Genomic DNA, 19,874 nt, shown 5'->3' on the forward strand with positions numbered 1-19,874 from the left:
TAAAGGAAATGGTCATCAACTATAGAGAAGCTCTGGATTATGAAGCAAATTCTCCTCATCAGCACTTTAGAGAATGTGTAAGGAACAGTATGGAGAATATCCATACCAACGTTATGGTGGAAAGGGTTAAAATACTAAAGAAAATGCATGATCTATCACAAGGAAAAAAAAAAGTATTCAATGTGATGCCCTAGCATAACAGCAAGTGGTTAAGCTTTGTTCATACCTTTGTGAGCATGACCCTGACAAACAGAAGATGTCATTTGACTCCAGCAGATAAGTTTCCTAGAATTTCAAGATTAAAGACAATACCCTGTTCTCTGCAGCCCAATCAACACTTAACACCTATACCTCACCACAAAAGATGAGTTAGTTGTCAATACCATAAGTATAGGTAATTGTGCGAGGGTAACTAAAACTAAGGATAAGCATCAGGTGTTTTCAGAAGTTGCAGAATTTGCCCAAGTTGGGCATATTAATCCTTTTATTTAGTGATTACTTGTTTACAACATCAAGGGCAAAATTTTCTTTAATCACAACCATTACAATTTCCTCAAATGTGATTGGTGTAGTGGCTGCTTTGTTTTTCACAAATTATTCTGTAGAGTTGTAATCAGACAGTGTAATTGGACAGTTGCTTGTAATCGGACACCTGTAATCAGACAGTTAAAGAAGCCAATCATATTTAGTCCTTTCTGTCAAATCCACCAATCACAGAATTGATCACAATAACCATAGGAACAACCACATCCTAAAAATGTTGGAATTTCCAAAGTTGGAGAATTTTTTCCTTAGACGTTGTCTCTACTGCACATATTTGTCCTGAACATATTTTTTGTTTTTGGAAAATGTAACACTTATGATTAATTGGTAACAGGACTTTGTGTTGCCCAATTCTGTCAGTAATCACACTCTTGATTGACTCCTCACAGTCATTCGATTTTGTTAATCACTCATATGATTACTGACTGAATTGCACTCCACTCAGTCCTATTACCATTATTGATTAAGAATTTGGAAAGGCACGCTGTTGTGCAATTTCATGGAAAGCCATTCAGTATTTAGTTGGCATCAACGAACTGTAAAACACACGAGTCAGCTGAATGAATGATTATTTTTGAACCAAACTGCAAAAGCAATGAGACCAGCCCTGCTAAAAAACATTAACCATCAACGAAATTAAAATACTCAAGGTAAAGTTAATCCTGTATCAATGTATTCAATTTCAAGAAAATTTGCTGAGGGTAATTACCAAAATTAAGGAAAAAAGCCCTCTGTCTCAGTCAATCAGCATTCAGTATTTTTGCCCTCTATGTTATAAAGGATAATTATAATCTGTTAGACTGTATTTTTGTTTCACTCAATCAGTACATTTATATCAAGAAAAACAATTTCAAAACCTAAATGAACCCTGTAAAATTTCCAAGCAAACGCAGCACAAAATATGAATAGGTGGTGTTAACAGTAGTATTCATCCTTTATTACATGTGATGTAAATCAAATTATGACAATCTTCTTCACATTTCCCTTACAAGTTAAACCTGAACACAATTTATTTGAAAGCTACAAAATTTCCACAGCTGAAAGTAATTTGTGGAGGAATTAACAATCCCTTCAAGGTTGCACACAAACACACTGATGATGTTCACTTGTGGTCCCACATTTCTCTTTCAATGCGCTCCTTCTTGACCTGGTCAATGAGAGGTTGAATATACATTGTGTCCTATAAGAGATGTAACAAAATGAATTAGAAATCCTGAACATTCTAAGTGTATTAACCATTTTTATCCCCAAAATTTTCCTTCCACAGGTATACTTTGCCACACTGAAGTGGAATTTTCAGAAAATAACATACAAAATTGTAGTCAATTTAGTATTGGAGTATTCAGCTTATTTATTTTGCAAATTCTGTGGTCTTTTACTAAAGTCATTATTACACTGGCAGTTTACTTTTTCTGCTTTTTTTTAAGTGTTCTACATACATATATTAAACATGTGCAAAGAAGAAGTACACATCATTGGTTACTAAAATAACTTAAAAACCTTTGTGCTGAACTAAAGTCATCTTGAAAATATTTTTTAACAAATAAACCAACAACTGTTCTTCTCACCTGTTAGTGAGAAAACAAACTTGAAAATCAAAATTGATAAAATAGAGTGCTTGTCATTCACACGCCTACATTTTTGAAAAGATGTTACGCAGGTTTGCATCAAAAACACTTAACTGTGGCTTAACTACAAAGAGAGAACTGATAACAGCCTCTGAACACTCACATCCAACTATTTAGACAAAGTTTAGCTGTTGTTTAACAAAACCACCTCTTAAACAATTCTCAATTTAGCTGAATCCTTTATCTAAACATTTATTTTTGTGAACAGCATCAAGAAGGCAAAAAGATAATAGTGGAGGGATATTTATTTCATTAAATCAACCCACTTACAGAGAAAGCCTGAGGCCCACTGACTGGGTAAAACTGTGCTTTGGGTTAGACCTTGTGTACATAACTAGCCCTAATCATCTAACCTTATATCAATAAAAAAGCAGTATTAACTGTGAAAAGCGAAGAAGATCATGTTCTTGTGGTTACTGGTTAGCCAAAGCAACTTTTTGTTATTTTTCGTAAAGCAATCTGCAGCTGTGTGAAATGTTTTTCATATCATTCTCCAGCAGGTGCTTTGCTGAAGTAACTGCCTACTTCAAATCTTATCGAAGGCACTGGAAGATGCTTTACTCTCACAGCTCCTCTCCACCGTTTCTGGTAATACAGATAGTGGTGGTTAATGGTAACTTGGAAAATACACCTTGGACTGGAAACTACTGTGTGTAGCAACTCACATATACAGGTATACATTCTTATGTTCATATCACAACAAAAGGATCAAATAATTTAAATAAGCACAAACAAACCTCTTCACTTGTTGTCCAGTGCTCTTTGGGTAGAATGGTATGTTTCATTGTCAAATCAAGAGCTCTCTTAATACGGAACTGTCTCAGGTTGAAATCTTCAGGGGAAAGACGTTTTACAGCTTCTTTCACATCAGGGTCATCCTCATTCAGCAAGTCACCCCTGCGAAGACCTAAAAATAGCATTGAATTTGCCATAAGCAAACAAACTGAAGATGTATTGTCATTTAGACAAAGGGCAGTCTTGTATCTTCTACTTACACATACTATAAATCCCTGCCTAGCCTTTCTCTGGTGACAGTAGCAGAATAAACATATTCCCCCACTTAGATACTTAAAGAGAACACCAGACTCCCGCAGACATTATATTTATACATTACTGGCACTTAAAATTGGTGGCACATAAATTTGGCTGGCAGACATGGAAGTTCTACTTTACAGCAAGAATTTATGCTCTACTTCAATCTTATCTATGGTATCTAGACAATTTGCCTGCAAATTCCTTAGGACTTCACCCAGTTTATTGGAAGTTTGTGTACTTTAATGGCTAAGTTGGACAGCCAAGTGTATTACACAACCAAATTTACCAACTTTGAGATTGCTTTGTCACAAACTCCTTTTGATCTTCCACAAAACAATGGTTGTGCTCCATTATCACAAAAAACCAAATACTTAACAACATTATTTTAAGAATTCATGCTCATCCTTGTATCCAACTGGAAATGCAGTAAGGCTACCAAACTTATGTTCCTCTCCATATCTAAGCAGAACATAATGAACACGCTTTTGTGTTTTGGTTTGTATGACCACTGATTAGCCCTGTTACATGAACTAAAATCATTAAGTTTAGCCATACTAAGTAAAGAACACATTAAATACAATTATGATGACAGTTGATGTCAAAATGTGTTAAGGACTATAAAGTGCATCACTGATGTTCTTTCCACATCTTAACATCTTCTGTGATCCATTACTGAGGAATCTAATGTTTTATATGATAAAAAAGTGAAATTTTGTTTGTGGTGATATCATCCATAGATCTGTCTTCCAATAAATCATAAGTAGGAATCAATCAAAACGTGTGTGGGATTCAGCTTACAGCACTCCAAGCTGCCACCATTTTGGTCACCATGGCAAGTGAAAAATATATATTTGGTGCCTAAATTTAGACAAAAGTAATCAACTGATGACTCACAGATTAAAGAGAAAAAACTTGAAAAAATTATCAATCTATGGTCGAATTATCAAACATAATCAATGAGCACTCCAAACTGCCACCATTTTGGTCACCATGGCTAGTGAAAAATATATTTGGCACCTAAATTTAGACAAATGTCATTAGCCAGCGACTCACACATTTAAGAGAAAAAACTTGAAAAAATTATCGATCTATGGTCGAATTATCAAACATGATCAATAGTCAACTCAAGTTCCGATAAAATTTGACGACAGGAAAATAGGATAAAATGACAGGCTAACTTTTCAACCTACCCCATGGCTTAGGATCATAGAAGGTTAGGACTTACGTTAATGGTATGAGGCAAGATTGCCCATGGCTCATTACCGCTGCATTTCATAATTTTTACCTTAAGGATGCATAAGCTTGCACGAACAGTTAAACATCGCTTGACTTTGTAAATATTGGGTATGTAACATGATCCAAGAATATACATGAAAACGGATTTAGATAAGCCTACGGCTAAGAAATTGGCATAAAATGGAAGAGGAAATATACAATTTTATAGCCAGTGTGTTTTCGTTGATTTTGAATATTAACTATCGCCACGGTCTCCACGGTAAACGTAGCATGACACGGCCGAGGAAAGTGCAGCGGCACAATACTATGATAGAGAAAAATGAACCATCAAAGAGTACTCAAACCACGCAGATTTCAATCAGGTGGCTCGTTCCTCTACAGGGAAACTTACCAAGTTGTCTGTAACCACAAGCATAGATATACCACTCATGGAAAGCTTTCCAAATCCTACCCGTGAAAGACAGTTCCCTTCCTAGCCTTGGTCCGACAGAGGCCATCTTGAAAATTTCAACCGGTAAATATACCATAATACTTCTATGGTTTTCGTGATATCTTCCGGAAAATGCTCGGTAGATTCCGGAATCACTCGAGCGAGTGGATAAGCCAATCAAATGACGCCTGGCACTTCTTGGCTTCTCTCACAGCTAAATCCTGCAAAATCAAAACATGGCGCGAGATACGTGGAGATTCCTGGTGAATCCCTGACTAGGGCCACATGCATTTATCGAAATAACCACAACACTGCTGACCTTATGAATCCCTCCAGGGATGAGCGCAAAGATACAAGCTCAAATACCTCATCGACGTTCTGGAAATATCATGGTCTGGCTAGGGATGGGATAAATTTATTGTTGAACAATGGTTTTGAAGAATCACAAAAGCTCTTTCGAAGTCACAGGTAAAATTTCATCGTTAAGACGTGTTGAATAGGGTTTTGTTTCAAATAATTCTCGTGTATTGTGTATTTTGTTTTTACAAAATCTCGCACCGATGAAGTCTCTCTGAGCGAAGAATGTTTGTTTAATTTTCAACCTCTGTTTTATGCTGATTTTACCTGCAAGAACCGGTGGTTTTTTTTTTACGCATAATATTTATTCTGGTAGTTGCTAGAACACTGTTTCTTATCTTCCGTGGTGGGCTTGGCCTTTAGCTATGGGCTCATTTTTTCTTGGGGTGGAAATTAGGGTGAGGATAAAAATTTGATGGCAATTTCTTCTTTTCTGAAAACCTAAGCTAACGTAAATTAGCGTTTACCGCAAGCTCGTGTAGGTCATCGTATAGACTTGAAGGACTTATTGAATGATATATTTACAACTGATTTGCATGAAAGGTGAAAGTAAGCGTTTCCTCGATACGAAAAGTTTTATCTATAATTTTGACAAGTAGAGTCTAAACATCGAACAGCGGGGATTTTTTATCACATTTTGTAACCTCGTCTTGTGGGAAGTCGAACAAGAAATGGTTGTTTTCGGGTTAGTACATAAAAAATTCATGAATGATCCTTCTTTTTTATGCCTACGCATTTGTGATCCGAAAGAAACTTTATATTTTAGAGAGCTGCCTCGAATTTACATTATGTCACCAATCATGTGAGTTCATAACCTGTCAGATATTTGAATTGAGATCAGTTAACGAATTAATAACAGGCTTGAAGAAGGGAAATTTTATTTGCTCAAAAATTTGAATTCCTTTTTTTAACTTAATTAGATTCAAAACAGAATATTCAATAAAATACATTTGCCTAATGGTAAAGTTAAAATTCTCTTATGTTCTCAGAAAGTTTACTTTGTGCAGCTTTTTGTTAAGGATGTTTCATTTTACTTAAATGGTTCAAAATTATTAAAGACTTCAACCATACAATTTTTTTGAGCAAAACATTAGCACTTCATGTGACTGTGTTTAGATCTTGATTACACAAATTAATTATCCTCCATGACCCTTCTTATTATACCAAATACTTTCTAGAATGAAATTAAAGTTATTTGTGTGCAAGCACATAAATCAGCCTGTCTTTACTCTTGTTAGGTATTTCTTGCTTGTTATAATTATTTGGCTATTTTTGGGTGGGGATCAATGTCATAAAATATTCAAAGTTTAACAAACAAGATTGCATTGTAGTTAGTGTAAGATAAGTCTTCTTGTGTACTTAGTGATTCATGGAAACACAAAGCACAGCTAAGAAACTTTACCAACATTGAATAACTCAGCTGTATACACCATGTAGTTACCATCAGTGACACTGAAAGTGACGACATGTTAGTTAGTACTGGCAATTTGACTGAGTTGAGTCCAATTTGGTTGTTAATCATACAAATGATTCACATTTGTTAATCATGAGTATGATTGAAGAGACCAAGTTAGACAACAGAAAGTCATGTTGCCAATTAATTTGAAAAACTAAACAGCCATAATTATTATATAAAACTGGTGGCTGTTTTGTTTTGCAACCTTGTCATAGTATATTATGTTTCCATTAAAAAAACAACAACAACAGTTAACTCAAGGAAATGCAGAACAATAGTATGTGCACATGATGAATAGTGACCAATCACACGCATACAGTCTGATTACAACTATAACGTATACAATGTCCTAAAACCAGAAGATGTGCTGGTGATAACCGATCAAATTCAAGAATTTTGTGAAAAGTCTGATTAATCTAAGGTCTGAAAGTTACTGTGTTTGCTAATCATCACAATAAAATGTCCAGTGTTTGTTTTGCCTGCCATGGTTTTGACAACTTAATTGAATTTGATGTTATCTGCAATATCTTTTTGTAGCCTGAATTGATATGTCAGCAGTAGAAGCAAACATTTTGTTTTTAGTAATTAATTATTTCTATAACTCCCAGAAATTGTTAATATTAAATTATTTTATTTTCAATATATTATCCAGTGAGAATATACAAACTTTTTAATCAGATTGTTTTTTTCTGGAAATAACATGAAATTCTTTTGAGTGACATCCATGGAAATGAAGGGCAGCTAATAAATAAAAGCTATGCTCATAAGATGTTGCAAACTGAAGGGTCAACAGGGAAACAAGATGTGCTTGGATGTTATCTGAAACTTAATTTTGAGGAAGTAATGCTGTTGTAACTTCTAAGGGGCTAAAAGTTATGAATTCCTTAAATTCCTACAGTTGTTTAAAGTTATGGAGACAAGTCATCATTAGTTTATGAAATAATTCAATGCTCATTAGCATAACTATTTCTGTATAAACATTTTGACGGTGCAATGCATTGAAAATGTGCAGTTAAACATGAAAATGGGTAGGTAAACCGGTATTAAGGACTAGCAAAAGTAAGCTGCAATTAGAGTTTGAGTAACATTATGCCTGTGATGTTGCAGTAAGTGATGTAGAAATCAAACTTGACAACAAACAACTTCTGTTCGGCAAATTGCTTTCAAAGTATTTGAAATTTGTGTCTACATGAATCCATCATCACTTAGTAAAGCAAGCATCTGTCTCATGATCAACAGTCACTTCTCATAATAAATTTGCCAGGTAGTTTTGGTTTTGTAGCTTAGTGAAGCAGATACTTTCAAGTATGTACTTTTTCAGGGAGGGTTAGAATAACAACAACGATTTGAATGCATCATGGCCCAGACAAGTTATTTTTCTAGGTTGAGGAGAGGTGGATTTAATTGTTATAGAATTTGTCTTGAGGTCTAAAGGACAATTGACAAATTTAAAGGAATCACAAGGTGTATTTTTCTACAAGTAATTTACATGATCCAATTGTTACTTTAAGTGTGGAGATGATTATAAAAAGTTTCACTTTTTACATTTGTTTTGATGTGGAAATAAAGTAAGCTGGTACATTAAATTTTTTATACATATACTATAGGTAATGGTGCTGGCATTGGAATTTAGCTTTGTTCTACTGGTAGATACATTGTATCCTGTATACTCTGTACAATGTACATGTGATTTAAAATTTTTTTTATCAACATCTGCCTCTTCTTTTCTTTTTAAAGTGATGGCTCTCCACTAATGAGTGCTGGTTCAGGCATGGTAGACTTTGTGGTAAGTTATACCTGTCCAGTGCTTGCCTTCTTCAGTTTGTAATTTGTTCCAAACAAGATAAGTAAATTTCCATGTTATAATTGTCATGCACATTTCCAGGGTCAGCAGTTCTGATTCTAAGCAGTGTTTTCATATAGGAACCCTGCGGTAAATGGCCTATCTCACTGGAAATTATCTGTAGCTCTGCCTGATGGTGGAAGAGCATTGGACTGTAATATCTGAGAATCTGATGTTTGATTGTGCATTCTTCATTCCACCCCTGTGAAAATTGAATTGTGTTTTTTCTGTTTTCAGTGACTTAGTGCACAATTTGTCATATTTCTTTATCAATAACTACATGTGCTGTATTTTGAAGAATTTTCTTGTCAAAATCTTTGTTGATTGTCTACTTTTAATTTTTTTTTGATTGCAGCAAGCAATCCTTACATTTGAGGATGATCAGCTTGACAGGGCTCTTGAGAACCTTAAAAGAGCTCAGAGGATTTGCTGTGTAGAGAACATCAGGAAGGGTACAGGAATGGGGCTTGATGAACAGCTGATGAGGCAGATCTTGTATGCTGATTGTGAGCTCTACATGGCTCTTCTGACATTCCTTAAACAAGGTAAAACTGACACTCTGAGCCATTGCTTTTTATAATGTGGTAGAAGTAACGTTTTGTTATGGTTTATTCACCATTGCAGGCATCACTGATTATATCAAGGGTGGATATCTGATGCGACGTGCATGGAAGCTCTATGATAAATGCTACCGTGAGATAAGTGCTATTGGTGGACCATTCTTGGCATGGGCCCCTGAGCTAAGGTGTAATACAAATGGTGCTATTTCATCTGGCCTTGATGATGTTGAAGAGGCTATTGATGAGGTAACTATGTGTATATGTAGACATGTGTAATCATTCAGCACACTTATTAATAGCATTCAAATGAATGGGCATTTTTTGAGCTGGTAGTCTTTGTAGCAAGGCACAATGTTATGGTTTTTCTCTCTCAGTAGCTCTGATCTTTTCTGGTCAGGAATGTCCTTGTTAATGGTTACCAGTGGACTCACTAGCTGTAATAGACTGCTTACTCAGTGCACAGTTTGTTATTTCCCTTCAAGCATTCAATGGGCTGTGAGCAGTACCATTCTCCCAAAGTAGACTCTTATTCACACCCTTTAACTCCCAAGATCTGATTGTTACTTCTCCCCTCTAGGAGCTGCACATTTCCTTGTAAATAAGTTAATTGTAAATTAAGTGTTACATCAAGGTAACAGCTTCTGCCTGATAAGTTTGAATATTCTTATTGCCTGTTTGCTGGATATTATATTGACATGATAGGGAGAAGTTACATGTTGATCATTCCTGAGAGTTAATGGGTTGATTTGTCCATAATAGTGGTGCAAGCAGTGAAGTATGATTACACATAAAGATGTTATCACACAGTATTCTACAGTACCAGAGTTGTTACTAAATTGGTATTGTCCCCAACACTGTAGTCTGTAGAAACTTGTGTGGTATCACCCTTGGACCCTGAGGATGTGGCGTCTCCCCTGGACAATCTAACCATAAATGAAGAAACAGTCAAGCTCTCAGCTGCAGCAGTCAGTCCTGAGGCATTAAGGCACCTTCAGGCTGCAGTATCCTGTGGTTATGGGCTGTTTCATTTGGCAATATCTCTAGTGCCACCCAAGCTGTTAAAATTCTGTCATCTTCTTGGCTTTTCTGGAAACAGAGAAATTGGAATACAAGCATTGAACTTGGCAAGTCAGAGTGAAGATATGAAAGCTCCAGTGGCAAGGTTAGTTCAAGTAATATAAAGATTTCATAACTTTGCTAGAAAATTGTAAAAGTCCTTCAAATAAACACTAAGTATCTTCCTGTATGAGTATTTTCATAAAATCTGCACAAGTGTGAAGGATTTAGAGTGTTCTCAAATCTGTTCAAGGTTTGTGGGAAGATCCACCCTTGGAGATCTCTTTAGATCTTCAATAGTCAAGGTCATTGTGACAAAAGTAATTTTACACTTTTTTCCAGGGTTCTTGGCGAAAATTTTCACTAATTCTTTTTTAGTATTATTAAAGCAAAGAACCTTCCAAAGAGCTTGCAATAGTTTTCAGTTTGTAAGAAGTCATTCCTCACTTGCTTACTTGTATGGTTTTACTCTTACAGTAGTATGCTTCAGTCTATGAAGTAAATTGAAGCTGTGATATTCATATTCTCCTAGACTTACCTTACTGTGGTATCATGCGGTTATCAGACCATTTGTTGCTCTGGATGAAGGAAAAAATGAGGAGGGTGTGTATTGTTCGCTTATCAACTAGACAAATAGTTAACTAATCCAACTCAAGCAGGTAATTTAGTGTTAACAACTGGGTTGAAAACGTAAATTAGCCACCGTAAAGGGTAAAAAAGCTGACGTTTCGAGCGTTAGCCCTTCGTCAGAGCGATTAGACGAAGGGCCCTTCGTCAGAGCGATCTGACGAAGGGCTAACGCTCGAAACGTCAGCTTTTTTACCCTTTACGGTGGCTAATTTACGTTTTCAACCCAGTTGTTAACACTAAATTACCTGCTATACTCTCCCACCGACGCAGCACCACAGTTTCTTTAGAAACTTACCCCCTTAATCTAACTCAATACTAGTATAACTGTCATTTTGTACTTTATGATATGTACTTTATGTTCAATTCCACTTCCTGTATGGGGCTCAACTGATAGCTAAGAATTGGTAAAAATTTCAACAGTTAGCCGAGAAGTAAAGTGTATTTGACTGACAGGGTGGATCTAAGACCAAAAAATTTGACTAATGGATAAAAGATCATTCGAAATAAAGACTGAGTAAGATCTTTCAAATACGAGGCACTTGGATAAATATACTTTTCAAGGGTGACAAGCCATCTTACATTTCAGTATTTATAGGCCTTGTTTTCAAACTTTGTTGATCCAGTATGGATGAACTGTAGTCTGGAATGATTGAAACAACCCATTTTTTCAAAAGTGGAAAAGGATAGACAAACATTGTGACTTGGCAATAGACTTCTCAAATGCTGATTTCTGCTCAGAAAAAGGTGAGGTTCTGGATGAAAAGAGATACAAAACATATACTTTTTGTTAACAAAAATAGGGAAGAAAAGGAAAAGAAAGACAAAGGAAAAAAACTTGCCTCTGCTTGGAGTCAATCCCTTGACCTTTTACCTGAGGGGAGAAGCACAATCTGTTGTGCCAAGTATGCAAATGTAACTTGAGACTTGATCTAAATACTATTGACCTAACCTGTTTAATTAATTTTCCTTGACAAATGATGTTTAAGTTCTTGTAATTTGATATTTTTTAAGGTTTAGCCAATGCGACTTCTATCTTAGAAGAATCTTACCATGAATACCCTTGCTCAGCTGTTTTTTTGTTCTTCAAAGGGCTTGTATCCAGATTGAAGGTTAGATACGAAAAATCATGGGTTTAATTTGAGCACAATTGACTTGTTTCTGATTCAAAATGATGTGTTTTCTCATAAAAACAATTTCACCTACTAGACTAGAGTGGAAAAAATTTTTTGTTGATTTAATTTTATTTGTGTATGCTGTATACAAGATAATATCGATGGAAGAAAAGGAATTAAAGATCCTGGCTTCTTGCTTTTGTGCCATGAAAACAATTTCAGTTGTTTATACCATTACAATACAGAAATAACTGGTCATCAGGCCTCAAAAAAAAAGCTGTTAACTGGACTTAATCAGTGGAGTATGTATGTAGAGCTAATACAGCTGTTTATCTTTAAACAGGGTCACATTGGTGTAGCATTGGATGAATTTCATCAAGCCATGCACTCTGCTGCAGGACAGCAAGAAATAGCTCTTATATGTCAATATGAAATAGGTAATTATTTGGAAAATTTTCTGAGAACAATTACATATATACTAGTATTCCAACTTGAATACTTATAACATACTTGAACCATTTCAAAAATTGACTTGAAACCCTTTGTCTGTGATTCATGCTGGTGCAATGTTTTCTTGTGCTCTCCTCTGGTTTATATACATGAAAATCTGGTCACTTGGTTTAAAGGCAGGAGCAGTTCCTTATGCTTGCTTAATTTCCTATAATTCAAGTTAGCCAGTTGATTACTTTACATGATGTTACATTTAATCCAAAACTTGTCTTCCTCGTTTAGGTTGGTGTCACATGTTAAGGCTTGAGTGGGAATACGCTCTCCCAGCATTTCTTAGGTACTTTTTTTGGTTTGTTTGTTTGTACCATCTTTTATTTATTTCATTGGGAAAAAGAATGTCCTTTGTGCTAAGTAGCTCACAAAAACAGAATTGTTGTAGAGCAACTCTGTTTGTCCATATTGAATCCTTCGATGCCTAAGAGTGACCTACAGTACCACCCTTGAATCACAACTTGAGGTTCTGTAACAGGAGTAAAGGAGATGATCACTGCCTGAAGAAGCTGTTGCTTTTTAAACAAATTCTCCTTGTCAACATCTTAGGATGTGTATAGAGAACAGTATGGAGAATATGCATACTGATGTTAAAAGTTAAGTAAAAGTAAAAGGTTAAGGCTGCTTTCTTTTCAACCATGAATTATTCAATGTTCACGAGACAACACAATGCCAAGTCACCAATTCATTTATGAGTGCAACTGGAGTAAACCAGTCTTAAGTGTGTAATGGTCAGTTGTGATCTTTTTAAATTATAGATTGAAAGAAGAATCCAAGTGGTCGCAAAGTTACTATGCTTATCTCTGTGGAGGTAAATTGATGATCATGTAAATCATATTGTGTAATAGGTTGTGGCTTGTCATTGTGGTAAATACCAATTTCAAAAGAAACATATCGTTTGTCTCACTTCGGTCAGATGGGATGTGGATTGTGATGTTTTGACTGCAAACTGCTAGTCCTCCTCAGGTGATGAGGTCAATTGAGTAAGCGTCACTAATATGCTGTACCGCTCAGCTGTGATTGAATGGAATTCCATGGCTGCGATTGGTGCATCTTTGGATCAGTTCCCTCTGTGGTCCATTGCCCACAGCTCTTCTTCTGTTGTGGGTTTTTTTTTACTTTTGAAAAATTAAATCCTGGTTTTAAATCACCACATATGTTTCTCTTTGCAACTTTCATTATTTTCATTATACAAAGTAATTGTTGTTCACATCCTAACTGTAGAAAAAATAACCATTTTGTATGTGGTGGTAGTCATGTACATGTAGCAGTGTTGTCTATTGGATGCCCCCCTGAGGCAAGAAAGTAATGAAATGTTTATCACAGTTTACTCACTCTCTCTCCAATAGCTTCTCTTTTTCTGCTGAGCCCAAGTTTTAATTATACTATACTACTCCTCATGAGGCCCCAGTATGTACTGTATAAGAACAGAAGTTGATTGTATTTGTATAAATGGCGGCATTTCTTTTTTTATCATCTAGTCACAATAGGCATTTTAGGAAGTACAGTTGAGGCTCAAGCACAATTTAAATTGGTTCCTAAATTTGTCAAGAAGAAAACTCCACTGGAACAGTTTCTCTTAAGGAAGGTAAGCTTTCTCTGTCGATAAACTTGAGGTATGATATTGATTTTGGAGCTTTATTGTGGGGCCGTACACCTTGTCTTCTAGCAGTTATGTGGTGCACAGGTAGACCAACACCTTTTAGGAGAATAATTAGCAAGAAATGCGAACAAAAATACTTTATTAGACCTCTTGCTAATGATGTCAAGTTCGATATTGGGATCACATTACATGACACAGACTAAGTCACGCAGTTTCTTGTATTTTTAACACCGAGTTTATGATTAAAGAAAAAGCTGTAAAAGAGACTCTCTGGATACTCGAAACAGCAGACGATTTGGACACATTAGCTACTTGCAAACTTGAAAAACATGGCCAAAACTAATGTGCCAACTTTTATGAAAGGTTTGGCATTCGACCAATATGAACCTTGATGTTCTACTGCGTTGAGAAAGAAATATCGTTCTTGTTATCACTTGATTATTACTTGACGATTGTCGTTTTTGTTCTCTGTATTTCATTATAAAAAACAGCCATCTATCTGCTATTGCGACTCAATCTAATAAATGAACCTAATTTTTTTTCTCGCATCGATTTCTCAAGTTGTAACTGTCCGCCTTCACCAGATTATGTTCCAGTCGAGCTGCACCAGGTGCGCTGGATTGAGGGAGCAGGTGACGTCAAAGTGTAATGGCCGATTTAGTATGCAGAACGGCAATTAATTTCGGTTAACAGCACAAAAGTTCCGTGCTGCATACTTAATTAACCACGTTCACTCATTGCAAAATTAATCTAGTAGTCTTTGACGTTAATTTACAGTTCGACAAAACTCTTATAAAACATCTCGACAGGAACATAATCTTGTAATGGTGGATGACTGAAATGAGAAATCGAAAATGAAAAAAAAACTATATTTGAAACGGATGCGCTCTAATAAGAATTTTAATAAGAGTGAGAACAGAAATTACATTTTATAATGACTGGGGCCCAGGAGCCTATCAGCTTGGGCAACACACTCGTTAACTTTGACGTCAAAATTTACCCAGACTAGAGTTCTGCAACTGGCTGACTGAAATGTATACTCCATTACAGTTGTTTCAGTTTCAAGTTTTGTCTTTTTTTTTTTCGTTGGTTTGTTTGCTAGGCTGCTATGTACAAAAAAGGGCCACCATCAGAGGCTGATTGTTTACTGTTAGCATTAGAACTTCTGTATCTGTGGAGAGCATTCTACACTTGCAGCGAAACTGTCTTAAATAGAATTCTTTCAGGTAAGACTCTTCTTTATTTAAAAAGTACCGATAGTCTGAGCTATAACACAAAAATCTGTTTACCTACACTGTAGAAACTGCATTCAAGACAGTGCTATGAAAATTTTTGCGAATACCTTTATACCCAGACATGTTGTGGTTGAAACAGTTGGTGAGTTTACCAGATCGCGACAGGGAGATAGCGATCTTGAGGATGGACAGATCGTAATCATGGGCTGATTGATCCCCCTTTAAATTATACAAGCCATCTAAGCCTTAAACCACGCATTTATTCACACAAGAATTAACCAAACCAAGGTTTTATTCAAATCCTGAATAACCATCTGTCGAACAGCACATCATCTGTAGTCAGTTCGGATCATGCGTAATCAGTCGACCTCATTGACTAAAGGAGACCAGCGGTATGCTGTAGAATGATCACTTCGGTAGTGACTACGAGGTAAGATACACGATAGTGGTATATTAAGAGGTGTTAAATCCTTGCTTGTTTATTGCAGATGTAGAGGAGTGTCAAGTGAGTGCCAATCTTGTTCCTCTCAAGTCTCTTATACAAGGATCGGCTTGTCAGGTCCTCAAGAAAACTGACCTAGCTGTGAAGGTGCGTGTAATTGTAACAAAGTTTAAACAGAGGAGATGGCTGTGAAATAGTTCCTTGCGTTTGATATTTTAACCGTTATGCACCTCAGTTGAGCCGGTCAGCGGACATGATACCCTTTTCGTTTGGTGGACTATTTCCAAAAGTGACACTTTCAGCCAAGCTTCAAAGTTCGTAGATAAGGATCTAGTTGATATAGAGGCCGTGTTTAAGCTATTAATTAAAGTCATCTCAGCTATACTGTATTTGTTTCTATTTGATCGACAGTTTCTTCAGGATGCTATCGTCAAATCCGGTCGTAGTCCTCCAGATTCGCACGTGCCTCCTTTTGCCATGTATGAACTTGGTGTTCTATATGCGCAAGACGGAAAGGTTAGCAGTGTGTTGACCAATAATTTTTTCATAAAAAAATTTAAGAAGAGATTTGGAGAAACGTTTGATTGTAATGTTCAATGCTAAAACGTTATCAAAATACGTAGAAACTTCTTTAAAACTTGTAAAAACTTCTGAAACTGTTCGTGAAATATCGTTGACGACGTTTCGACGTTGCTTCCCGTCATTATCAAGTCAAGAATAAAAATGACAATCTGAAATTTATAAAGTAATAAAAAAATAACAAAGGAAAGAATGTTTTTGTGCTAGAGGTAAAATAGCAATAAAGTGTTAAGTAAAAAGTTTGATGTGAATCGGGTCTCATTGCGTGTTCAGAGGAATAAAAAGCATTTCGTAGATCAAACGGTCAAACTTGCTGATACATTTTCTGAAGACTTAAAAAAGGCAATCGATGGGTTCTTTTGTGTAATCCATGCTTCACCATGAAGTGTTTCCGATGGCAGAGTGATGATGCTTGATTCGTTTATTCTCGAGTGGTATACCCGACATAATTTGCATCACAAAATACATTCAAAGAGATAAACAACGCGTTACTGTAGCAAACGGAGAAACGACAAAGAGACTTAGATCATTGCACACGCATGCTTATTACACCACAGTCCTTAGTAGGACTGTGGTGTAATACTATGTGGAATTCAGGCCTGCTTGAGTTTTTCGAAAATTTTGTAGTTATCGTTATTATGAGCAGTTTCTAGAATTAAACTAATCCTGTATAATGTGTATAATTTTCAGATGAGCACCAAAGGAGAAGAACTGTTGAAAAGAGTCAAGGTTGATGAAAAGCGTCTTTATTTTATTTTCTGTCCTTTCCTGAAACTTCCAGATAAGGGAGATCAGTCGTCTTAATATTGCTCTCTCTTTATCTTTTCCTATTAGGACAACTTCAGTGGTTATGACTTTGAGAACCGACTGAGTTTCCGTGTTCACGCAGCGCTTGCCAGAATAGAAGAACGAAAAATGAGCCAAGGTCAAGTAAACACCAAAAGGTGAAAATAATAGCCAAGGTCACGCGATATTAACCCGGACAAACCTCACTCACGGAATAAATTATGGAAAACTAACCTAAGAAAAGCTTAGAGAGGAATTGCAGAGGCAACAGGAAAGGATTAAAACGGATTGATGAGGCTCTCGTCTGCCTGATAATGCTCAAACCTCACTCTTTGCTATGTGATTGCAATTTTACCAATCGAGTTGGTTTTCTTAAAACAAAACTGTGCAAAAATTGCTAAACAAAATTACCTTTAATGATCCCCTCTAGCATATTACTTTACGGTAAATCGTTAAATTCCTTTTTAACAAAGTCAGTGTGCTGGCACAACGTTCTTAGACTGAGATTGTGTTTTAAAGAATTCCATTGATCAATGTACTTTTGTTTAAAAAAAAATTACAATTTTAGTCGCAGTACAAGACTTTGAAATATGTCTGAAGGCAGCGCCTTAACATTTAATCATTATTTATTTGGAGTCCATTTTCATTTTGCCCAACGGGTATGGAAAAATAAATTTAACGAGGAGTCTCGACTAAACCACAATGTTGCTTCAAAGTGCTGTTAATGAGAGATCTTTTTGACTGTCACACAGTAAACGACTAAAGAAGCTGGCTAGTGGTGGATATTTGCCCAGCTGCGAAGCGGCAAGGTGAATATACAATGCTAGCCACTGACACTCAGGTGAATAATTGTTTTAGAATATACTAAAATAATGAGATAATATAACACAAAGATGATTAGATTAATATATTCCTTCAGCGCTAACAATATGTTCGAGCGCGAGTTGCTTGGAGGTGAATGGCGAAGGATTTTCGGGGTTTGAGAAGCCAATTAGAGCACACCTTTAGCGTCATTCAGTACTGTTTTGGTATATACTAATTAGGTTTTTTTTTGGAGAGATAAACCACTTTACAGAAATACTTCATAAGCTTCCATTGCTACGCGAAAAACGATTGTTTTTTTCCTCGACTAAATGTAAATTGATATCATGTTACTTCTGTCTTGACTCTTCATAAAGGACGGTTATTATTTAAGAACAATTCTTTGTTGAATCACAGCTTATTTCCATTCATATTATTTCCTTGTAATTGGTTGCACTGAATTTGTAACATAAAAGGTAACAAAAGCAACAGCACAGCTTCCTTGTGTCTCTAACTCAATGATGTGTCCACTCAGCATATAAAGATTCACATTTCTTCAAAGTTTTCAGAAAATCAGAACCATTAAAATGTTTCGATTAATTAAGAAGGTTTCTTAGCTTTTTGTACAATTTTATGTGCTTCATGTTGTGCCACACAGAAAGAGGCAGCGATTTCAATTCATCAAGAACTTGGTGTTTGAAAATTATAGAACCGTACTGAGCCGCCCTAAAGGTGTGAAGTTGCTTCGAAAAGGTTTTTTTTGTGAATATTATTTATACTTAGTACTAATGATATCCTCTAATTTTTACAGTGGAACTTTTTATTATTTATTGAAACTTTGGATTGAGAGAAGAGATTAGCAACATGTGGATATTTTAATGACCTTTTTGTCAAGAATGTAAATGTTTATTACCTTATTAAGATATCTCATATAAAAGTGCACTTTTCAGTCGTAAGCAAATCTTATTTGAATGAATCGTTCAGGTATATTTATGATTTTATTTAATGTAACTGTATAGTTATTTAACACTTTTGTTCTGGGATTAAACACTCAGTAACCTCGTAATGGGGTTTAAAAGGGATGTTGCGTTTGGTTTTGGTGAGCATTTCAAGATCGAATGATTTCTGCCCCCTGTGGACCAGTTTTCTACTCTATATTGTGGTCGCGATTAAACCTGGCTGTTGTAAGGCGCCCTCATGAATGCAAAGAGACCCTCAAGGCCCTTTTTTGGGGAGAAGTCGTGAAATATACGAATCCTTTAGTGCGTATGTACAAAACTGAGGAGTAGAAGGCAGAGGCTGGAAAAAGAAATCCACTGTTCTTTACCTAAGGGTTTATCGATAATAGCTAAATTAGAAATGGTGGTGTTAGAGCAATGTTTATCAAGAGCACCCAGTAGCAAGGGTAGGGAGAAAAAAAAAATCGCAGTACTCAAGGGAGGACAGCCTTTACAGCTTTTAGTGGATAACTTTCCTGAACAGTGCTATCAAAGATCAACGCATGTTTTAGAGACTTCATTGAAAGGCAATTCGACAGATTTACGGACACAATATGCCCTCCGAAGTTTTCAAACGCACCCTTAAGGCCAGCAGTTTTTATACGACAGTCGATCAATCGATCGATTAGTAATGGTAACTGCGTGTAGTCTAATTCGGTCTGTAATCATACGAGTGGAACAAAATTGGACGACACGAAGTCCTGTTACCAATTAATCAAAACTATGACAAAATTCGAGATTTAGAAAACTAGACATCGGTTATACTTGGTTTCATAAAAAATAAAACTTCAAGTTACACGGCGAAATGTGAGACAACAGTGCGCGCACACGACGTGTTCTGTTCACAAACACAGGAATGACGTGTTAACTGTCTTTTTAACGGCCTAATTGCACTGCCCAATCACAAGCATGGCGCGTTCACTGTCCTATTAGTGCTCAAATCGGGCTGGTGTTAACCAATCACGTTCGAGAATTTTGTTATCGATTTCATTGATAATGGTAATAGGACCGAGTGGAGTCTAATTTGGTCTGTAATAATACGA

At 36.1% G+C, this 19,874-nt stretch overlaps 2 protein-coding genes across 2 annotated transcripts; one reads left to right on the forward strand and one right to left on the reverse strand.

The window, feature by feature from the left end:
- Nucleotides 1-1,458: 1,458 nt before the first annotated feature.
- On the reverse strand, nt 1,459-4,961 carry LOC131782263 (cytochrome b-c1 complex subunit 7). The gene is made up of 3 exons (XM_059098995.2): nt 4,834-4,961; nt 2,909-3,078; nt 1,459-1,723 (listed from the first exon to the last, which is right to left on the reverse strand). Exons 1-3 carry the CDS (start codon nt 4,937-4,939, stop codon nt 1,646-1,648), a joined length of 354 nt encoding a protein of 117 aa, XP_058954978.1. The 5' UTR covers nt 4,940-4,961; the 3' UTR covers nt 1,459-1,645.
- Nucleotides 4,962-5,100: 139 nt separating this feature from the next.
- Nucleotides 5,101-18,883, forward strand: LOC131782258 (tetratricopeptide repeat protein 39C). The gene is made up of 16 exons (XM_059098984.2): nt 5,101-5,340; nt 8,423-8,471; nt 8,884-9,073; nt 9,153-9,334; nt 9,949-10,250; nt 10,677-10,747; nt 11,786-11,883; nt 12,230-12,323; nt 12,619-12,673; nt 13,146-13,198; nt 13,869-13,975; nt 15,093-15,216; nt 15,714-15,814; nt 16,079-16,183; nt 16,937-16,975; nt 17,081-18,883. The coding sequence occupies exons 1-16, from the start codon at nt 5,195-5,197 to the stop codon at nt 17,192-17,194; spliced, it is 1,830 nt and encodes a 609-aa protein (XP_058954967.2). The 5' UTR covers nt 5,101-5,194; the 3' UTR covers nt 17,195-18,883.
- Nucleotides 18,884-19,874: the final 991 nt, after the last annotated feature.

Source organism: Pocillopora verrucosa, chromosome 5 (assembly GCF_036669915.1).
Source record: "Pocillopora verrucosa isolate sample1 chromosome 5, ASM3666991v2, whole genome shotgun sequence".
Classification (NCBI taxonomy): domain Eukaryota; kingdom Metazoa; phylum Cnidaria; class Anthozoa; order Scleractinia; family Pocilloporidae; genus Pocillopora; species Pocillopora verrucosa.

Bases quoted from the DNA above. Each gene is read 5' to 3' on its own strand.
- LOC131782263 (XM_059098995.2), bottom strand. From the start codon at position 4,939: ATGGCCTCTGTCGGACCAAGGCTAGGAAGGGAACTGTCTTTCACGGGT. The intron at 3,079-4,833 runs GTAAGTTTCCCT...TGCTATTTTTAG, and splicing joins TTGTGGTTACAGACAACTTG to GTCTTCGCAGGGGTGACTTG. The intron at 1,724-2,908 runs GTTTGTTTGTGC...CATCTCTTATAG, and splicing joins ACTGGACAACAAGTGAAGAG to GACACAATGTATATTCAACC.
- LOC131782258 (XM_059098984.2), top strand. From the start codon at position 5,195: ATGAATCCCTCCAGGGATGAGCGCAAAGATACAAGCTCAAATACCTCA. The intron at 9,074-9,152 runs GTAAAACTGACA...TCACCATTGCAG, and splicing joins TCTGACATTCCTTAAACAAG to GCATCACTGATTATATCAAG. The intron at 10,748-11,785 runs GTGTGTATTGTT...ATATTTTTTAAG, and splicing joins TGAAGGAAAAAATGAGGAGG to GTTTAGCCAATGCGACTTCT.